This window comes from Alosa pseudoharengus, unplaced genomic scaffold (genome assembly GCF_046254945.1).
Source record: "Alosa pseudoharengus isolate Yale_2024_CS ecotype anadromous, Long Island Sound unplaced genomic scaffold, YU_APseudo_1.1 YU_APseudo_1.1_scf_8, whole genome shotgun sequence".
Classification (NCBI taxonomy): domain Eukaryota; kingdom Metazoa; phylum Chordata; class Actinopteri; order Clupeiformes; family Clupeidae; genus Alosa; species Alosa pseudoharengus.
Window position 1 is genome coordinate 38,850,767 of NW_027468870.1, and position 19,395 is coordinate 38,870,161.

The 19,395-nt window shown below is 42.7% G+C and overlaps 2 protein-coding genes across 2 annotated transcripts; both read right to left on the minus strand.

Moving 5' to 3' along the window:
- Positions 1-92: 92 nt before the first annotated feature.
- ccdc15 (coiled-coil domain containing 15) lies at positions 93-6,828 on the minus strand. Its single transcript, XM_076274650.1, has 10 exons — positions 6,302-6,828; positions 5,915-6,064; positions 5,109-5,294; positions 4,854-4,970; positions 4,512-4,685; positions 4,157-4,276; positions 3,807-3,910; positions 1,915-2,109; positions 1,372-1,520; positions 93-852 (listed from the first exon to the last, which is right to left on the minus strand). The coding sequence occupies exons 1-10, from the start codon at positions 6,485-6,487 to the stop codon at positions 734-736; spliced, it is 1,500 nt and encodes a 499-aa protein (XP_076130765.1). The 5' UTR covers positions 6,488-6,828; the 3' UTR covers positions 93-733.
- Positions 6,829-8,939: 2,111 nt separating this feature from the next.
- On the minus strand, positions 8,940-16,352 carry hepacamb (hepatic and glial cell adhesion molecule b). The gene is made up of 7 exons (XM_076275000.1): positions 16,265-16,352; positions 12,107-12,448; positions 11,486-11,767; positions 10,840-10,930; positions 10,624-10,709; positions 9,794-9,867; positions 8,940-9,260 (listed from the first exon to the last, which is right to left on the minus strand). The coding sequence occupies exons 1-7, from the start codon at positions 16,350-16,352 to the stop codon at positions 8,940-8,942; spliced, it is 1,284 nt and encodes a 427-aa protein (XP_076131115.1).
- Positions 16,353-19,395: the final 3,043 nt, after the last annotated feature.

A 19,395-nucleotide genomic window follows, 5' to 3' on the forward strand; every position in this document is an offset into this window, starting at 1 on the left:
TAGCTATGCAGAGTCCAATAGCTTTTGTGTACATGTGTGTATGTCAACAAACTCCTGAAGACACCAAACATACAGGTAGAGGGAAACATTTATTTCACAATAATGACACACATAAAATGACACTTGACAAACAGGAAACATGACAAAAGTACTCCTTAAAGAAAGACCTTGTGCATCTGAGTAGCACAGGAGTGACCCCTGAATGTAGCAATGGCTTTGTGTCATCAACATGTAAACAATCTACCCTTCAACACAGCACAACTAAAAATGATTGGTTTGTCAGGTTACATACGTACTGTAACCCTCAGTGCCACACATCAGCTTCTGCTGATAAGATTTGGGTTTGTTTACATCAGACAGTGTGCCAAGTACAGGTTTGTCACATGTTTGCTGGGTTTGAATGTGACCTCACAGTACAACAAACTCATTGAGAGGAACAATTTGGAATATATTCATACAGGTAATCAAATCTGTATGCCCTGATGCAGCAAAAGCATTTCACACCTTACCTTCACATACTTACAGAAAAGGTGCTCTCATACATCATACACATACAAACCAAAATCAAATGTGTGTGTTCAAGAAGTCTCTTTTCTTACAAAGAAAACAAATCCAGTGTCTTCCTCATAGTGTTTCACTTCACTTCACTTCACTTCACAACCCATCTGAAATGGCCTGGCTTCATGTATGAATGGCTTCATCTGGTTTATTCATGAACAGAGGTTAAATCCCATCACTTCTTCGGGGACTGGGCGTACCTGGTGGCCACCCGGCGGGTGGAAGCGTGGTGGCTGGCGTTGCCCTCCCTCTGGTCACAGCTCAGCAGCACGGACTGCAGGGCCTGAGCATAGGCTAGAGAGGGTCAAAGGACAACTAGTTAGGCTGGAGAATAGCATGGAGCATTCACAAACATACACACAGTGCATGCTGGACTTCGCTCTGCAGTAGATGACCATGGCCATGGAGCGAGGGAGTAGTATACTGGTATATGAATGCAAATGTGTCTGCATATATTGAACCATCTTATCTGCACTCGGAGGAGGCGCAACTCAAACTCTTCACAAATGAGTCATGTTGGACAGGTCGTTATGACAACAACAGTACACTCTAATAATGCATCAAAAATGTCAGTAACTAATGGTTAAGTCTTTATGATATAATTATACATTCTATTATATGAATACCCAAACACAGAGTACAGTATTAAAAGCTCATAGAAATATTTTCTGAAACACTAAAATTAACTAGCCAATATTCTATGAATCATACTGTTTGTCAGACATTTTAAATTTAGATCAGCATCTTTTATTTATTTTTTTCTGTGACATATTCGACACGTTTCCTTGACCCTCTGTGTTATGGAAACGCTACCTTTAGGGTTTTTGTAGAAAACACAGTTGTTAGCGCAGTTGTCTGGGTGGGAGTCCCAGAAGCTGTCTCCGCAGCAGCACAGGGCAGGCAGGTCCACTTTCTCCTGCGTTATCCTCTCCCTCATCTGCGCCCTCAGGGCCTCAATGTACCTGCCACATGGATACATATTACATACATAACCTGAGTGTCATGCAGGACTTAAAGCAATTAACATTTATGTGCCTGGAGCTATCAGACATTTATGAAGACGTTATATATACTGTAGTCTACTTAGCATATTTTGAAATCTAAAGCATACCGACTCATGCCTGAATTCAGGCGCAGTGCCTGAACATTTTATGCCATGGTCATGGCGTTGGCTAGTGCATTTATCAGCATTGATTTTACACATGCATCTTTGTAGGTACAGTATACAGTATATGTACCCATACAATGTTAGGCATTGGCATTAACATGTTAATTTGAATTCCTTCGCAGCTTTTACTGGTTTCTAGTAAGTGCTGAGAGAAATCTGAGAGAGTGAAGAGGGAAGATTGGTTTCACCTTGTGGCCTCTCTGCTTTTCTGTGCCTTTTCTTTGCTCTTCACAGTCTTGGCCCTCTCCTCTTCCTCCAGTCTGAGACGCTCCAGAATCAGGTGTTCTCTTTCAGCAAGTGCATCTCTTTCCTCCTCTTGCTGCTTGAGTCTCTCCAGCTTCTGTTCTTCCTCTTGTCTTTGTCGCTCTTTATCAGCTTTTATTCTGCCAACAGCAGGTTATTAAGGAGAGAGAACACAGAATAAGAACATTCTGGGTATTGGGCAATAATCATTAAAGCAAACAGATGAACTGTAACAATCGCCAATGGCCGAGTGCAATAACAGAAGCCTAAACTATAAAATGTGAGATATTAGGTTAAAGTTAAAGTCAAAGTTGACTGGTACAGTATTTAGCAGACGCTTTTATCCAAAGCAGACACAGACTCGCAACGGCAGGAATCAAACCCGGGTGGACCGATTGTGAGTTGGCTGCTCCATCACGCTCACCCCCAGGGATGGGCAAAACTACCAGAATGTATTTTAAAATAAACACCCAGCCACTGTCCTGTGACTGTCCTGTTAATAGTGTCCCGTGACACCCAGACACTGTCCCAAGACACCGAGCCACTGTCCTCGAGGCACAGCGAGGCACAGCACAACTCATGCGAGTGAGCACTAGGAAAGGTGTTTTAAACCAAAGACATTACAGCGAGTGCATGCGACAACGCATTTTCCGCAATAGAGTGCTGCGAGATACAGCACAGCTTCCGCAATACAGTACTGCAAGTGGCACAGGACAGCGACAAGAGTACAGTACAGTTTCTGCTCTAACCACCTCTGTCTCGGGACACTACTTACAGGACAGTGGCTGGTGTCACAGGACACTACTAACAGGACAGGACAGTAGCTGGGTGTCACAGGACACTACTAACAGGACAGGACAGTGACTGGGTGTCACGGGTCACTACTAACAGGACAGGACAGTAGCTGGGTGTCTCGGGACAGTGGCTGGGTGTCACAGGACAGTGGCTGGGTGTCACGGGACAATACTAACAGGACAGGACAGTGGCTGGCTGTCTAGGGACCATTAGACATTACCACGGGACATTACCAACAGGACAGATTTGGCTGCTACTGCCTGTCCACTTCATGCCAGTGGTTCTGTGCAGAAACACATTGAAAAGCCAGTTGATAGTCATAATTTAATTTTAAAAAGGGGAAGTACTGTAGAGGCTACATGTGTGCTCTAACATAGCAGAAATAGTGTGACCACCAACCAGACTTTGAAAAGGAGGACAAGTTATGCCTATAAAGTGAGGACAAATTGGCCAAAATGAGGACACCCCCAATGTCTGCTTATAGGCCTATTCCGATTGTGTAACCGTAGCTAACTGGTACATAGGTGGCAGTATGTCCATTGTGTAAACTTCTTTTTCGGTTGTGTAACAGTAGCTAGCTGGTACATAGCTGTGCAGTATGTCCATTGTTTAAACACATAGCTGTGCAGTATGTCCATTGTGTAAACACATAGCTGTGCAGTATGTCCACTGTCTACACACGTAGCTGTGCAGTATGTCCATTGTGTAAACACATAGCTGTGCAGTATCCATTGTGTACAGTAAACACATAGCTGTGCAGTATGTCCATTGTGTAAACACATAGCTGTGCAGTATGTCCATTGTGTAAACACATAGCTGTGCAGTATGTCCATTGTGTAAACTTCTTTCCTGACGCCTTTTAGGAGTTGTGCTAGTAAGAGAGCTAGCAGCCTGCAGCCAGCCAATAAAATACAAATGACAAAACAGTATTTTGTTTTCGAAATACATGTACATCAGAACCACTGCCCATCCCTACCCACCACTACTAATTAGGTAATTGGGTAGGTATGGGTAGTGTTGTTGTTTAGTGGGATTGGGTCACCTTGCTATTCTTCTTAAATGTTTCCGGTGGCGCTGGTGCTCCTTTACTTGTTCCCTCTCGATGTCCATGAAGAGGCGGCGATACGTTAGGAACTGGGACTGCCTCTACAAATGACAACATGGATGTTGGAAATGCTGGAATTCAACAGGGTACCCAATCAAGAGGTTCTGACAGAATTGAAGTGAAATAACCCGTCCTAAACTAGTGGAATCATAAGTGTCTAAAGTTGTTGCTTTTACATTTAGTAAATTCTGTATTTGCTTGAAATGCATTGCAAGTTCAATATACAAAGATGAGAACTGATCAGACAGAAGACAGCTTTTTCAGGCGGGTGTGGCTGAAGTGCCAACCTGTTTTTTAAGTTCCTCCTGGTCTTGGTAAGGCCACAGCACTTTTGAAGCTCGGTAGTCTGTGCTGAAGCCAGGGTGTGGACCAGTCGGGTATGCTCCTCTCAGCAATCTCTCACACGCCTGGGACAATGACAGGAGAAGAAGAGATATGAAGCTAATTAAGATAAAGTAGGAGGTAACATTATGAATCCCTGATCAATGTTCAATCAGGTTAGGCCAATGATTTCAAAATTAACATTTGGGAAAGAATTCCCAATGGAAAGTATTCAGACTCTCTTCACAACGTGAGTGAGTCTGGTGATACCAGATCAACTCCAGCTTGTATTGGCTATAGAAAACACTGAAGCGTCCTAACCTCTGTATTCTGGAAACTGACGCTCTTGACTTTATTTTCCTTGGATGAGGAAAGATTCTTCAAACAAAGTGGGTGATCATGTTGTCCCATCAGTGAGATCTCCTCGTCCTCCTCTGAATTAGTATTGTTTTCTTCATCCTCCTCCTCTGCTCTTGAGTTATGTGGTCTCTGCTTCTATATCAGTTATGAAAAAATGGCATTCAGAAAGATACCATTAGCAAGGGAGAAGCCAGACCTGTAAGCAAATTTGAATTTGCGGTCTGGTGTCAACCAGGCTAAGTTACCAAACAACTCACAAATAGCACATAAATGCCTACAGTGAGCAACACCTAACAGACCCACATCTCTTGTAGGAGACACTTTCCATAGCCCCCCAGGTAGTTCAGACACCTCATCACCCTCTTTGACCGTCTGACAAGCAGCTAGTCTGTGCCGGACCAGCTTCACCACTTTGCTGACCTACAAAACAATGACACAGTAGAAAAGTAAAGTAAGACAAAGTCACCACCTGATTAATTAACAAAATAATCTCAATCAATATGTATGCACACACACACACACACACACACACACACACACACACAGGCTGAGTCTTACTTGCGGACTTTGCTGGTTGGTGTGGACATCACCGCTTGCATCCACTTCCTGTGCCCTTACCCAGCGGGCTCTGGGGGAGCAGATGGCCAACTCTCCAGGCTGGCAGGGAAGCTGTGGGCCTCTCCTGGGGCTGAGACGCTGGGCAGCGGCGCTACTTTGCTGCAGCACTCGCCCATCCTGCACAACCTGAAAGCCCAAGGTCAGATCAGTCACCCCTACATGCATCACTACTACAGTGTATGCGACTGAAATGTTAGTGGTCTAGTGCAGTGTTTCTCAAACTTTTTCAGACCAAGGACCACTTAACCAATAAAAAAAAAACTCACGGACCACCTAGCTAAAACAAAAAAGTAGACCTACTTCAACTGTATATTACACAATAGGCCTGATCACTGAACCACCTTGCTAATTGTCTTTGCACCTTGCTTATTGTGTCAGAGGAATCATATGATTTCAACCGGAGTAGCTTACATTGGTTCAAGTTGGTTCAATATTGCAAACAACTCATCTATATTATATTTTACCACGTCTGCTCACGGACCACTTGGGATAGCTTGCGGACCACCAGTGGTCCCCGGACCACACTTTGAGAAACACTGGTCTAGTGTCACATTCCAGTTACTGGTGATAATGATGAAAAGGATATTAGCAGCTCCACAGAGAATAAGATCACAGTCATCTCTTCATCAGCATTACACCACAGGATGACGAAAGGGAATCATTTGGCCGACATTTTTGAGCACTCTTAGGGAGAGATGATAAATGTTCTAATTTTTGTTAAAGACAGCGTACTTGTTCTCCCTCACCGTTTCATAGGACCTCTGCAGCTGTTGTTTCTGACGGATTTGAGCTTGTTGGGACACACGTCGGCGCACAACATCTTGAAATTTGAGCAAATCAAGTTCCTTCTTCCGGAGAATCTCAGTCTGTAACTCCTCTGTGTGTACAGCAAGGTCCTGGAAATACAAATATTAATTGCAATCGCACATAGGGTTTTTTGTCGCGTATGCTATATCATCTGAAACTATAAAAACAACCAACAATGAGCCCAAACCAACTGAAGCATTTCACCTCGATGTAATCTCCTTGGAATTTGGAACAGCTGTCATTTGAAACGTATTGCCCACTATAAAAACATAGTCGATTGGCTACAACAACATTCAGCAAAGTCAGGTAAGAATTTCAGTGCTTACGTTCGGATGTTCCTGCCATTCGTGCACACTTTCCACCCATGCTCCTACTGTCATTGTTGATGGATTCCTCTCAGCAAGGATTCTGAAGTCGATGTGCTTCCTCTGGACCCCATGACTTGCTTGTTTGGTATCTTTAGAAGTATGGCGTTTATTTGATATCCCTTTTTTCTTGGCTGATAGACTCATTTTTATTCTGTCGAACTCTGCTCGTCAAGTAGGCTACACTAATTCTAGCTGTCAACCTTCGTAAGTTTTAGCCTACTGCTAATTTAGCTAATTTAGCAAGCTCATTTTGGGTTTACACAGAGACATCGAATGGCTCCTAAGAGTGTTCCCAATTGAATGATAATAGACTAAAGTTACTAGCTTGGAAAATAAAACGGCAGTTAAAAAGCAAGCTAACTATCACGCTTGGAAATGCCGGTTGAACAATCAGTTGTTGATAGCGACCATGGGGGACAACGACACCCAAACATTAAAACCATTTCAACTCCACCCGCCAGACGCTCATTGGCTGACTAGCGAAAACAAACCATACCCACAGTGCATTCATTAAATTGTGCCGTCGAAAAAGCTAACACACCAAACTATGGTTCCTCGTCACCTCCTACCAATTTAATTCTGCTGTTCCCACCTTAGGTCCTTCAAATGGTATAATTATGAATGTGAAAAACATGTGTAGGCCTACTACTTCACGTCCTGACCTGGCAATGTAGCAGGCTGGAATCTTGGGGACCATCCAAAGTCAGGTTCGGCAACAGACAAAGCGGGGCTCTTGGCAAGATTTTCTTCAGGGACCCTGTTTGTAGGATCCCTGCCTGGAGCTGGGAACTATGAAATGTAAAACTGTACAGAGGGCTTTTTTTGGCAGTAACCTTCAATCTATTTCCTATTTTTTAATTTTTAGAAATTTCAGACATCTGCTCACCAGAAGGAAGTGGCTTTTGAGGTTAGAATCAAAGTAAGAGGCTACACAGCAAACATTCCCTAAAGGTTCCCTAATAGTTGCAGGTTACACAAAACAATACCTTTAGAGAGCGTTCCCAGAACATCATTTAAAGGTTAATTTTTTGTGATCTTCAGGGAACTTTATACTCTGTTAGGCCTACCTGCTTCATTGGAATCTTGTTTTCTGAAGGAACAACACAGCAAATAGGCTGCAGTGTTGATTAGGATATGTGATAGAAAGGTCAGGAGTATCAGCAGTTGAAGAAAGAATAGAGTGCACAGATTTCTGCACTGGAAATCAAACACAGCAGTAGGCAAATACATGTGTAGGCCATACACACACAACAATTTATTTTTATGGAGAACAGATTACTTAAGTCACCCAGCTATTTGCTGACCTTGCCTTTGGGAGTGGTCACCTTGCACATTTTAAAGTTTTCAAATAGTAACCATATCTAAATAAAGAATAATATAGCATTTTGTGATTTCCTCAAGTTTGGCCATGTTTGTCTTGTGCAAATACACAATGTGCAAATGGTGTCTGTGAGGATTTCTTCTACGATTTGGTACACAGTGTACATGTGGCCAGCCCACAGATTGTTGTTCAGACATGTTGTTCCTGTGTGCAAGTCCAGTACTATTCCTTAGTGTCTCCGGCTCTGTCTTGTACATTAATGTATATGCATGAATTTCGAGAAGAATTGCAGGCTTTCTTGACAATGCCTGCACTCAAAATCTGTGTCCAGCCAGAACAAAGAACCTACTCACTCTTTTGTGTGAATCAGCAAACACATTCTCTCTGTGTGAGAAGAACAGTATGCACTGTAACTAATGGAAAGAGACACAATCTTCGCAAACACGAAGAAAGTGGCTATTATTTGTGTAAAATAATAGAACAAACCAGTATTAATATAATAAAATATAAAGAAATCCAAGACAATATGAGTATGTACATATATAATCATATATATATAATCATATTTTACATATGCTTTAAATACATGTGCTTACAGAGAGGAAAATACTGTAATCTGTGTATCTCCACTCTGTAGCCTACATGGCTGAACATGACATTTTCACACACAATGTGGACAAGCCTCTGGAAGGGACCTGGCGCAGAAATAACAGAACTGCTATCATGTATTCTTCATCTGGTCTTTTGTTCTTATAAATTGTATTTGGTGCTGTCTAAAGGTGCTGATACATTGGGCATCTTTTTTAACAATGTTGCTTCAGCTTAATAATGAAATAACAGACCTTCTTTAATTCATATGATTACCTCCTTTAGAATCACAGTCAGAATCCCTTCAGATTGCTTAATGTTTCCAGATTAACATTTTAACACCAACAGCCTCAAATATTTTGACAGTAGCCTAAACATGTGCATGTCTGGTTGTGCTCATAGAAACATTACTGTAAATGCCATCACATGAGCTCAAGTTGTTGCATATGAATTCTTTCATAATAACATTTATATGTAGAATTTTGTCATGTAAAGTCTTTAACCCCTTCATCATAGTCTTTCTTTCCACAATGCAGTATTTCAATTTGATGTTGGCAGAAGTGAAATCAAACTGCGCTCACAGCAAAACACCTACAGTATATACATAAATAACACTTTGTACAGCTTCCTGTTGAGATATGTTGAAGTAGTTCCCCAGCAGCATGACGTGGACCAGACTGTGGCCATTCAGGTGGTTGTGGAGGTGTTGGGCTCTGATGCAGGTTCGGCGTTATCCTCGGGCTGGTGGGAGGCAAGAGGCCTCCTCTGGGAGCGACTGGAGCTGCGGCTCCGTGCAGGGGAGGGGGCGGCTGCAGGGGGGCTCTGGCCCTGCCTCTTGCGGTGATGCGCGGGGGGCGAGTTAGTCGGGGTGCGGGGGTAACTGCGAGAGGAGCGGGCTGGGCGCTCTGGAGAACGGGAGATGGGAGGCCCCGAGCCGTTGTAGCTGGAGGGGCTTCCATTGGAGGTACAGGCTGTGCATGTAGACCCTGGATCACCGGTAACGGAATCCTGGAGAGACATGAGAGTAGGTTTAGAGGTGCACGTCTCTCTTTGTTGTTCTTTGTTGTTATCATTTTAAAACAGTATTCCTAGTAGAACCCTCCATGTAGCAAGCCTGAGGTTCGCAGTCACCATTTCTTGACAGAGAATTTCTAAGTCAGACGTGAGCTGAGACACTTCTGAAATATAAACACAAGCTTAAACTTTCACTTTCTCCTAAATGTTTTCCTTGTAATGCGTCACACAGATGAATGTGTTGTGACTGTGAGTGAGATTTTACATGTTACGTGCAACGTCTTCACATACTTTTTTACATTTTTGTTATTAAATTATATCTGTCGGTGTCCAGTGCTCTTCAAGTTCAGGTCAAGATGTAGATTTCTTATTCCTTTCCATTCTGGCATGCATCTTGCCAGCATTCCGCTATAAAATCCATTATGCAATTGATGTGTCTGTAAACATGTTGTCACTTGTATTTGTTCTCAAGCCCTCCTATACATACCCATTCCATAGGCATTGCAGAAGTATGAGACATCAGTTACCTTCTCTTTCAGGATGTAGAGTGCCACTGGGTTTCTGCGCTCATGATTGGTTATTTTTTTCGGAATGATCTCATCTGCAGGTAAGAGATACAAAGGTCAGAGAGTTTGGGCTCTATTTTGGCGATCTAAAATGCATGGTCAGTAGCGAAAAGCTTAAATACATTTAGGGGTGTGTCCAGTCCACATTCGGGGTGGTTTTGTTATCAAACGTCGGGTGCTTGGCAGAAAAAGTTTGTTCTTATGTTTCTTAATCAGTCATGGGTGTGTTTTGGGCGTAACATCCTTTAAACCAATGAGAATGACATCTGTCACTCCATTTAACAGCAAGCAGCACAACTTCATTACTACATTACTACATTATTCTACAGGTATTACTAAAACCTAGCAGAGTATAGCCTACGTGCATCTGCACTCATCTATTATTTGAACTCCTTGGCAAAGTGAAACTTCACCATGGTCTCATAGTCAACGACAGTTAATTACTTTCACTATTGACAAGGGGTTACCATCGAAAACATAGCCTGAAAAAAGCAACACTTACCCCAGTAATGTTCGAATGACTGAATAAAAATCTTAAGGCTATTTATCCTGCAGAGAAGTTGTTTGGGACTGCTTGCTAACGGCTGCTTACATCTTGTGACAGTGCATCTTCAGCTGTGCTTTGTTTTGCTATATAGACCAGGTTTTTCGTAATGATTTTTAGAGGGTGTAAGATAGGTGTAAGATAGCGATTTTTGTATCATGCCCAGACCACACCTTCTGCCACAGCCCTGGGTGCAAGGCTTAATAAAGGGGGGTTCACATGTTGATTTTAAATGAGATTCACCTACTTTCAGTCTTGTCTTCATCATGATCAATAAGATGGTTCTCATGGTCCTGTGCCCTTTTCTTCATTTTTTTTCTTTTTCGTTCAGATCTGAAATGATGGAAAGAATCAAAAGAAAAATTGATCATGCAATAAAATTCACCATAGCTCAAGAACATTGATAGAAGATTAAAACGATGATAATATGTAAGGTATGAGATGACACTGAAATAAAACCTACTTGGTAGGCTTCCAGCAGGCACACACAGTCACAAGGGTTATGAGGAGAAAAATCCCCCCTGTGGACAGAATTATGTAGAGGGAACTCCTTTCTGGAACAAAGAGAATGATCACTGATTTTGATCTTAGAAAAGCTTCAGTGCTCATAATTGGTTTAATTATATGATGTTTAACTACCTCAGACTACTATGTTTCATACCAAACTACAGCACAAAAATATGTGTATCCATATTTTAAAAGTAAGTATATATACTCTTTTGATCCCGTGAGGGAAATTTGGTCTCTGCATTTATCCCAATCCGTGAATTAGTGAAACACACTCAGCACACAGAACACACAGTGAGGTGAAAGCACACACTAACCCGGAGCAGTGAGCTGCCAGCTACAGCATCGCTCGGGGAGCAGTGAGGGGTTAGGTGCCTTGCTCAAGGGCACTTCAGCTGTGGATGTGGGCATAGGAGAGCAGTGCTCAACCACTTTCCCACCCACATTTTTCCTACTGGTCGGGGATCGAACCGGCAATCATTTGGTTACAAGCCCGAAGCCCTAACCAGTAGGCCACGGCTGTCCCCAGTAAGGACAGCATTTAACAAAACAAATGCATAGCAACAGTGCTTTTCTTGTGTATCATTTTCTTGTGCACCTACTATAGACTGTGAGTTTGATTGGCATGCTTTTCATGCTGCCAAGAGGATTCTCAACATGGCAACTGTAGATGTCATCATCCGCCATCAGCACCCGGGTGATGGTCAGGATCTTCTGGTCAGGTGACAGCACAAGGCGTGTCTCATTGGTAAGTGGTTTGTCCCCTTTGAACCAGCTGTAAATAGTTTTGGTGCCTGTATCATGGCTGCAGTTGAGCGTGAATTGTTCTGTCAACTCCAGAACAGTGGAGGATTCCACGTGTACATAGGGCCTGGAGATCGGCTCTGCCATCAAACAAACAGACAGTGCAGTTTCAGCTCACTTCACATCCAATAGCCCTGTCCTCAAACAGCCTTACTGATGTCAAGCGCCTTTGAGGATATGCATATGTATGCATTTAATCTAAAATTCAATACAGAAAGTTTAAGACCAAATCAAGTGACTTCATTTGACTTGTAGGATCACATCTCAGTTGTAAAACAATTCTATGAACCATTTCCCAACCTGCCAATTTTATGCATATTCCTTCTTCATTTTGGTGTGTTCCTCGAAGAACTTTTTTGTCACACACATTTGTCACACACATTACATCACTACCCCACCCACCACATCTCTCATCTCACCGTCCACCGTGAGGTCGATGCTCCCCTCTCCGGTGAAAGTGTCGTCCGTGATGGAGATCTCGACCTCGTAGGTTCCCTCGTCGGACAGCCTAAGGTTATGCAGGAGGAGCGTGCCATTCTCGAACACCAGGATGCGGTCGCGGTACTCGGGCCGCAGGTTGCCGATGATCTCCGTGCCGATGGACTGCACCACCGTGATGGGCTTGTCCTTCTTCAGCTGCCACTTGATGACGGGAGGGTCCTGGCTGGCGCTGGCGTAGCGGACCGACAGCAGGGCCTCTCCTCCCGTCGTGCCCCGGATGAGGGCGCCCAGGGTGGTGATGTTTACCGCCCCAACTCCCCCTGTGCAGACGCAGACGGCAGAAGGAGACTGTAGACAAGGCTGTTCCACATGAAACAGTGCACATGGTACACACATAGCACAACAAACAGGGGCACTGCAAAGATGGGGAACGTTTGGATGATTCCCAGGGCCATGCAATGACAGGAGGCATAATGACTACATTCGTTCTATTGCAGGGATTATAATCTTATAATTTCATTGGGCCCAAAATGCTTGGCTTCACCCAGGGCCGTAGTCACCATAGACATTGGGGGGGGGACGTGTCCCCCCCCCCCCCAATATTCAGATGTGACCAAAATGTCGTCCCCCCCCCAATATTCGGACATAGAAAAATAAATAAAGAAAAAAACGCTATAGGCTACTACAGGAAACCAACAAGTCCCACCATCTGAAATGCAATCAAACGTAAATAACGCACAAATTAGTGAGCTATTGATGGTTTCAGAGAGAGTAGCCTACACTGTGAGTGGTTTGTCCTGGTGGTTTTGCGTTTTTCGTTAGAGGCGTGTGCTATCAAAAGCTTCCTGCACCCTACTGCAGTGCGGGCTGTCAACAATATCGCAAAATATACCGGTACAATTCTCACAAAACTTGTTGGAAAGGTGTAGCACTGTCTAAGGAAACCCCATTCATTTTTGAAGCTGATCAGACTCAAAGGGAACTTTGAAGCGTTTTCCATATTGTAGCCTATTTTCTCGCATAATAGCAAAAGTGAAACGTAGTGTCCTTTTATTTGAATTTGTGCGTGCCTGTCATTCATTTCTTTCACATGTCTTACAACATAAATAATGCATTCATATGCTAGTAGTAATGTCAGAAATGAACCGGTTTATAAGCCTCTTAGAAATGGTTGTTGCATCTTGCATGTTACATTTAGATGCACACTCAATCGCTCATCCATGCAGGCAAAACATAGCACTCAAATGTGGCGACGGCACAAAAGTTGAAAAAACTTTTACAATGGCGGTGATAGCCTACAGTTAATGTGAATCGCGGACAATAACCAAAGAAAGGAATTTCCACCTCCATTCACCAAATAAAGGTTGTGTTTCTACATGTTAACACAAAACGTAATTTCTGTCAGAAACCAGCCTATAATGCATAGGGTAACTTGAGGTGAGTCAGACAGAAGAGGGACCTGTCTTAGTAGCCTATCTTGAATCCCATCCCTTTCAAACTACCTTAAAATTGTACGATTAGCCACCAGAATAATAAAATCAAAATACAAAATATGATTGGGATATAGGTCCAAACCTATGAGTAAGCATTCAGTGCATAGACTGTATATATAGTTCTATATATACAGTCTATGATTCAGTGTAATAGAGGTTATCAAAGATACTCTAGTTTGTATTTTCTTTTAAAATATATATTTAGGAGACAAATGGAGTCATACCACAGGTCTATGTCCAGGGATGGATTATTGAATGAATAATACTGGGCCCAAGAGCTCAGGGGGCCCTGAAGCCTAAGACTGTGTGAAGTTGCTTCTCCGCCCTTCTCTTCTATTTCCACAAAACTCACAACTCATCATAATATAAAGGGTCATTTTTTTTTTTTTAATCTTACGGGGGAGTATGCCCTCGGGCCCCCCTATCTTAACTGGGGAGGGTTTTTTGCATCTATGCCCAGGGGTTCATAATCCATCCGTGCCTATGTCCGTCAAACGTTTGGTAGGCCTATATCCTAACTGACTTAACTAATGACTTGTTTGTGATTTTAATAATATTTTTGCATGGCAGGAAATGTAGGCCTATTGAAATTCTGTTATTGAAATTCAGAGCGCACCACAGATTTGGTCCCCCCCAATGTTGATATCATGGCTACGGCCTTGGCTTCACCCCTTTTACCTACATTTTATCACACCAAAACAAGAGTGCCCCCAGCAAATTATTGTTGAGCCTTATTCCACAATACAAGCTGAGGGGTTTCAAAACAGCCGTTGACTGTTGATGCCTGGTGTATTTGCCTGATTGGCTGTGATGTAGGTCATAAACTATAATGTCAGTATGCAGTAATTATTTTTGATAAAATGTCTGTCATATTTAAAAAATAAACGCACTGTCATACAACCCTGTCGGAGAAACATTTCAGTGGTAGCCTCCTGCCAGTAAACACGTTATTAATTCAAACAGTGTGCCAGGGGACTCCATCAACTGATCTCCTCTAAAGTAACGAGCATCAGGATACTTCCTCAGGAGTGGTTGAGGTGGTTAAGAAAAGCTAAACTGAGCTGAGCCCTTGAATATTAAAGAAATTATGACTTGGGAGTGAGAGCAATAAATATTAATTGTATTTGCATTGGAAAATTCCTTTTATCAGAAAGTATTATGTATAAATGTACTAAATACATTTTCCCAATTCACTATATTCTGAAGGGTTTATGCATTTTATGAATGTACACAATGTGTAGCCTTTATGTGAGGCAATGCATCATTTAATCCCGTATAAACAGTATGTTAATATAACACAACATTGTAATTCTCTCTGAGTTTGTGCACACAGTGTGTACTGTATGGTAGGAGAGCTGATCAAGGAAGCTCCTGCGTGCATTTCTCAAAGGACAAACTTGACAGCCACATTTCCAGAGGAATGGGGCCAGTGGCCAGTGGCCATGCTGTCATATGTGCCCCCTCCCACGGATGCCCAGGCGATGGGCATCCAGGCTGGCCTGCATGGAGGCTCTTCATTGCCCTAGCAACCATTCTCCGTCCCCTGGGCTGGTCAGGATGTGAAGACAAAGGCTGGGATTGTTCTGACCAATTTCCTCCCTGGCAGCCCATGAAAAGTCCCCTCAGAGGCACACAATCAATGTGATTGGATGGACAGGGGCACACAGAGGCCCGAGTGATTCCAGCGATGACAGCACAGCCAAGCGATACAACGCAACACACGCGGGATCTGTCACGGTACATAATCTAACACAAGACCCTCCAAATCTGCCATGGTGCAGTGGCAAACATTGTCCACGTAACCACAACTCTTTTCTTCTGCTCGTGACATACAGACGGACAATGACAACTGTTTGGACTTTCCTCTTTTAACAACTCTGATCCTCATCATCTCACTGCTCCATCCATTGTATCAATTCCAGGCTGCCCTCTGTCCCACAAGTAACTCCGTTGTACTGTGCGGAACTTCTCAATTAACAATAGAAGTCCCTTCGAGTTTTTGAAACTTTGTTATCTAACATATTACCAAAAATGAGACTTGTCAATTTATTATTATCTTTAGCCACAACAAGAAATGCTCATAACCATGAGCATAAGTCAACATATATTAATCATTATGTTGAATTATACATTTACGTTAAAAGTTCTAGTTCCAGCACTTTCAAATTCTATATTTGAATCTGTATTAAAATGTATAAATAATGAATTCCCTCTGGGTCACATTGTGTGAAATATGTAGAACCATACAAATAGTTTTTAAAGTGAATTACAGAGGAAGATGTGGCCACAGGAATGAACAGACATGATTGTAAAGTCAGTTGGAATATAATTCTGTTCTGAATATATCAATGTCTCAATATTTGCCATTTGTTTTGGATTTTGAATATACATAGTTATTCAAAGAGTATTTGTATAGAAGAGAAGACAGAGAAATGATAAAAAAAAAAACCATTAAGTAACTGAAAACCTTTACCAATGCAACAAAAGCAAGTAAACAGAACATCTTGCTTTACAAAACATACTAAAACAAACACATAAACATCTCAATAAAGTCCCTGCCACTCCCACTAGACTGGCGCTGAGGATTCATCCAGCACAGCGCGGAGGTCCTCAACTGCAGAAAGTTGGCGAGGATTTTCTTACCTGCTTGGAAAGTGACAAGCACACAGCAGATGAGCAAAAGCGAAGGGGCAGCTAATGCTTTGGAGAATGCCTCTCTCTCTGTCTTCATCTTGGGTGTAAGGCTCGGTCTTTCTCCAAAACGATTAGCATGATTTGACCACTCCAAGCACGTCCCCTGAATGAGCGCACTGCTATTCCCTCAAGGCAGGGCTGTGCCAAGGCTGGACACAAACAAATCAATGCACCGAGACAGAGGGGTGTGTGTGTGTGTGTGTGTGTCTGTGTGTGTGAGCGGGCGTGCATTTGTGTGGTGTGGGGGTTGGTTAATGGTGGGACAAGACAGAAGAAAACTTCAACACAAAAGAAAACTTCACAAGACCATGAAGCATGAAGACTGATTTATCTTTAGCTGATAATAAAATAAAAGCAAGCCATTGTGCAGTGCGTTGAATTGCACTGAACAAGAAAAATATCCTTTCATAGAGTAGGGGACAATAGAACCAGTGAGTATGCAAAACACACCTGCCATGATGACTGTTAGTCTCTCTCAGGGACCTACTCTTTTCCCACACCCCAGAAGGGCCTGAAGCATAATGAATTTCAAGAACATCACAACAATAGACAAGTGTCTCTTAGCACTGTGCTTGGAGCCCATCAAGCTATGCGTTTGTGCCAATGGTCTGAATTAGCAGATGATGGCATGTGAAGTCTCATAGCAGTGAAGTAGCACTCAGCCTATGTGCTAATCAGTGTCTGCTTGGTGATAACCTCACTTACAAGTCTAGGGAACAAGCCTTCTCCAACAGGCAGTTTTAGTTATATTGGTGGGTGGCTTTTGGTATAGTCACTAAATGAACTTAAACTCTGTAAAAACTGTTGATGAAGTCAAATGTAAATTTCTGAGAAAACAGTTAAATGTCGATGTTTAGGATATTTTGAGATATTTATATCACAGAGTAGGCCTAACCTATGATAGGCTATGCCATTTGTGTAGCCTATCATCAGTAGCAGGCCATGTGCTTTTCATTCTTTTGAAATTTGAGGTGATATGACACATGATCCAGCTTTGAATCATTAGAAATCATTTGGTTATATAATCCTTTTTCTAATTCTTTTCAAAGGCTCTGGAGGCCTTATCTTTGTGATCATACAACACCCTCTTCTGGTAATTGTTGAAAGTGCTTGTAGGGCATTATGGTGCGCACAGCCTCATCAGCTGCAGGGAGGCACTGACAGAATTGTGTATGAGGCTGATATCTGTCAGAAGTATTTCTCCAGTAGCCTAACTGGATAACTGCAAAGTTAATAATAGCAAGTTATAAAGGTATGTGTGACATTTTGACTTTACAAACCTTGCTGCGTAATCAAACCTCTATCAAATGTTGGTGTGTAATCGCCAATAATCCATACCTGTCAACATTACGCATGCCAGTTATGTATCCGCCAGCTGTCTGCCTGCAGTCTTCCAAAACTCCAAAGCTGCTTGCTGTCAGATTTGGTTCCGAGGGCACAAGTTCAGTGTATCAACAACACTCAATAACAGTTTATGTGATGTGTTAATCAATTAAATTCCCAACAATTTCACAACAGCTAGTTCTGGAGTAGGCCATTCAACTAGCCCGCTTGCTTACGACGAGACTCAGGCTGCACAGTCGGCACCCGCTTGCTTATTTGGGTTTTGGGTTGCCAGGTTTTAGCCTATGACAAAACGGTTGAAATTGAAACTAAGTGATCGTGTATGTGTAGGGTGTATTTCATACACAATCTGGCAACCTGAATGGATCAATGATTTTAAAATGAAGTTTGATGGCCATGCAAATTACGGGAGTTTTCCGGGAGAAATAACAAAACGGGAGGGTGCTGGGAGATGACCTTGAAATACGGGAGAAACCCGGGAAAAACGGGAGTGTTGACAAGTATGCAATAATCCACACATTTTTGACAGTTGTGTGGGTGTGATGGCGTGCATCTTTGAACCTCATGCTACCATGTGTTAGTGGTAAACATGAGCCATTTATCTGTGATATAAAAGAGATAAAAGCTTCGCGCTAAAACCTCGCGAAGCGGGATAGCCATGATTTGTTGCCATTGGAAACCTCGGAGAAATTCATATTTCATAACTCCCACCCCCGGCTGATTCCCTGGACGTGTCAGAGTGAGTGGGTGCGGGCGTAGGTGGCAAGTAGGCTCAGATGCTCCAACTTGAGGCCCCGTTTCCACAGCAAGGGTGAGCACAACTTGAGGGTGAATAACAGACGCGGTTCTTTACCACGTCACGTGGATTTGAGGGCTATTTTTAGGCATTGTTCAAGCTTTCTGTGAATAACGTTTACCATTGGGTTGCAGTTATTTTCTTTATTTATTTTTTTCATAGGGAAAACAGGCAGTTTTGGTTTATTTAGCATTCACTGCTTTGTTCTTGACTACAAATGCATTATTTTGACAGACTGAACTGATGTAGGCCTACATGTAAAATTCACCATTGGCTTGCTATGTTTCAGGTGTCTGAATCACACTACCTTAATGGCACCTGTATTACAAATTCCACGTTGCCTTCATGTCTCACGCATTTCCTGTTTTGCCCAATGCACTGCACTAACTGCATCCTGCTGGGCCTTAAGTATGCATGCATCTCCCCCACATAGCGTGTCTTGGCTTCCAACCTTTTCAGCTGAAGTTAAATATGACTGAGGGGGGGAATCAAGTGGATGTGATAAGTCACTACCAAGGGAGATCTAGAGAGAGATAATTACCACATGCTCTACTTTCCCCTGCCCATTGTGATTTGAACATTGTAATTAATACATGAGCAAAGCTGTAGATAGGAGAGTTCCTTCGGAGTGGAGTCTATACAAGGCCTAAATGAGCCTAATAGATGGAGGGATACAACTTTAATTGTTCCTTGTGAACAATTGTTGTTGTTATTGTTGATTCTACCCAGAACTTATGGCTGTAACTAGGCTACTAACCCCAAGAATGGAAAACACTTTTGGAATGATGTGGTGGGTGCTTGTGTGTGTATTTCGTGTGTACCCATGGCTAAGTGACTTGCCTTGTTCCGCCACGATCAGACATGATCTGAGATGATGGTTACAAACATGTCCATGCAGCATAACAATATTTCAACTTGCTCCACTGCACGCAGCTACTAC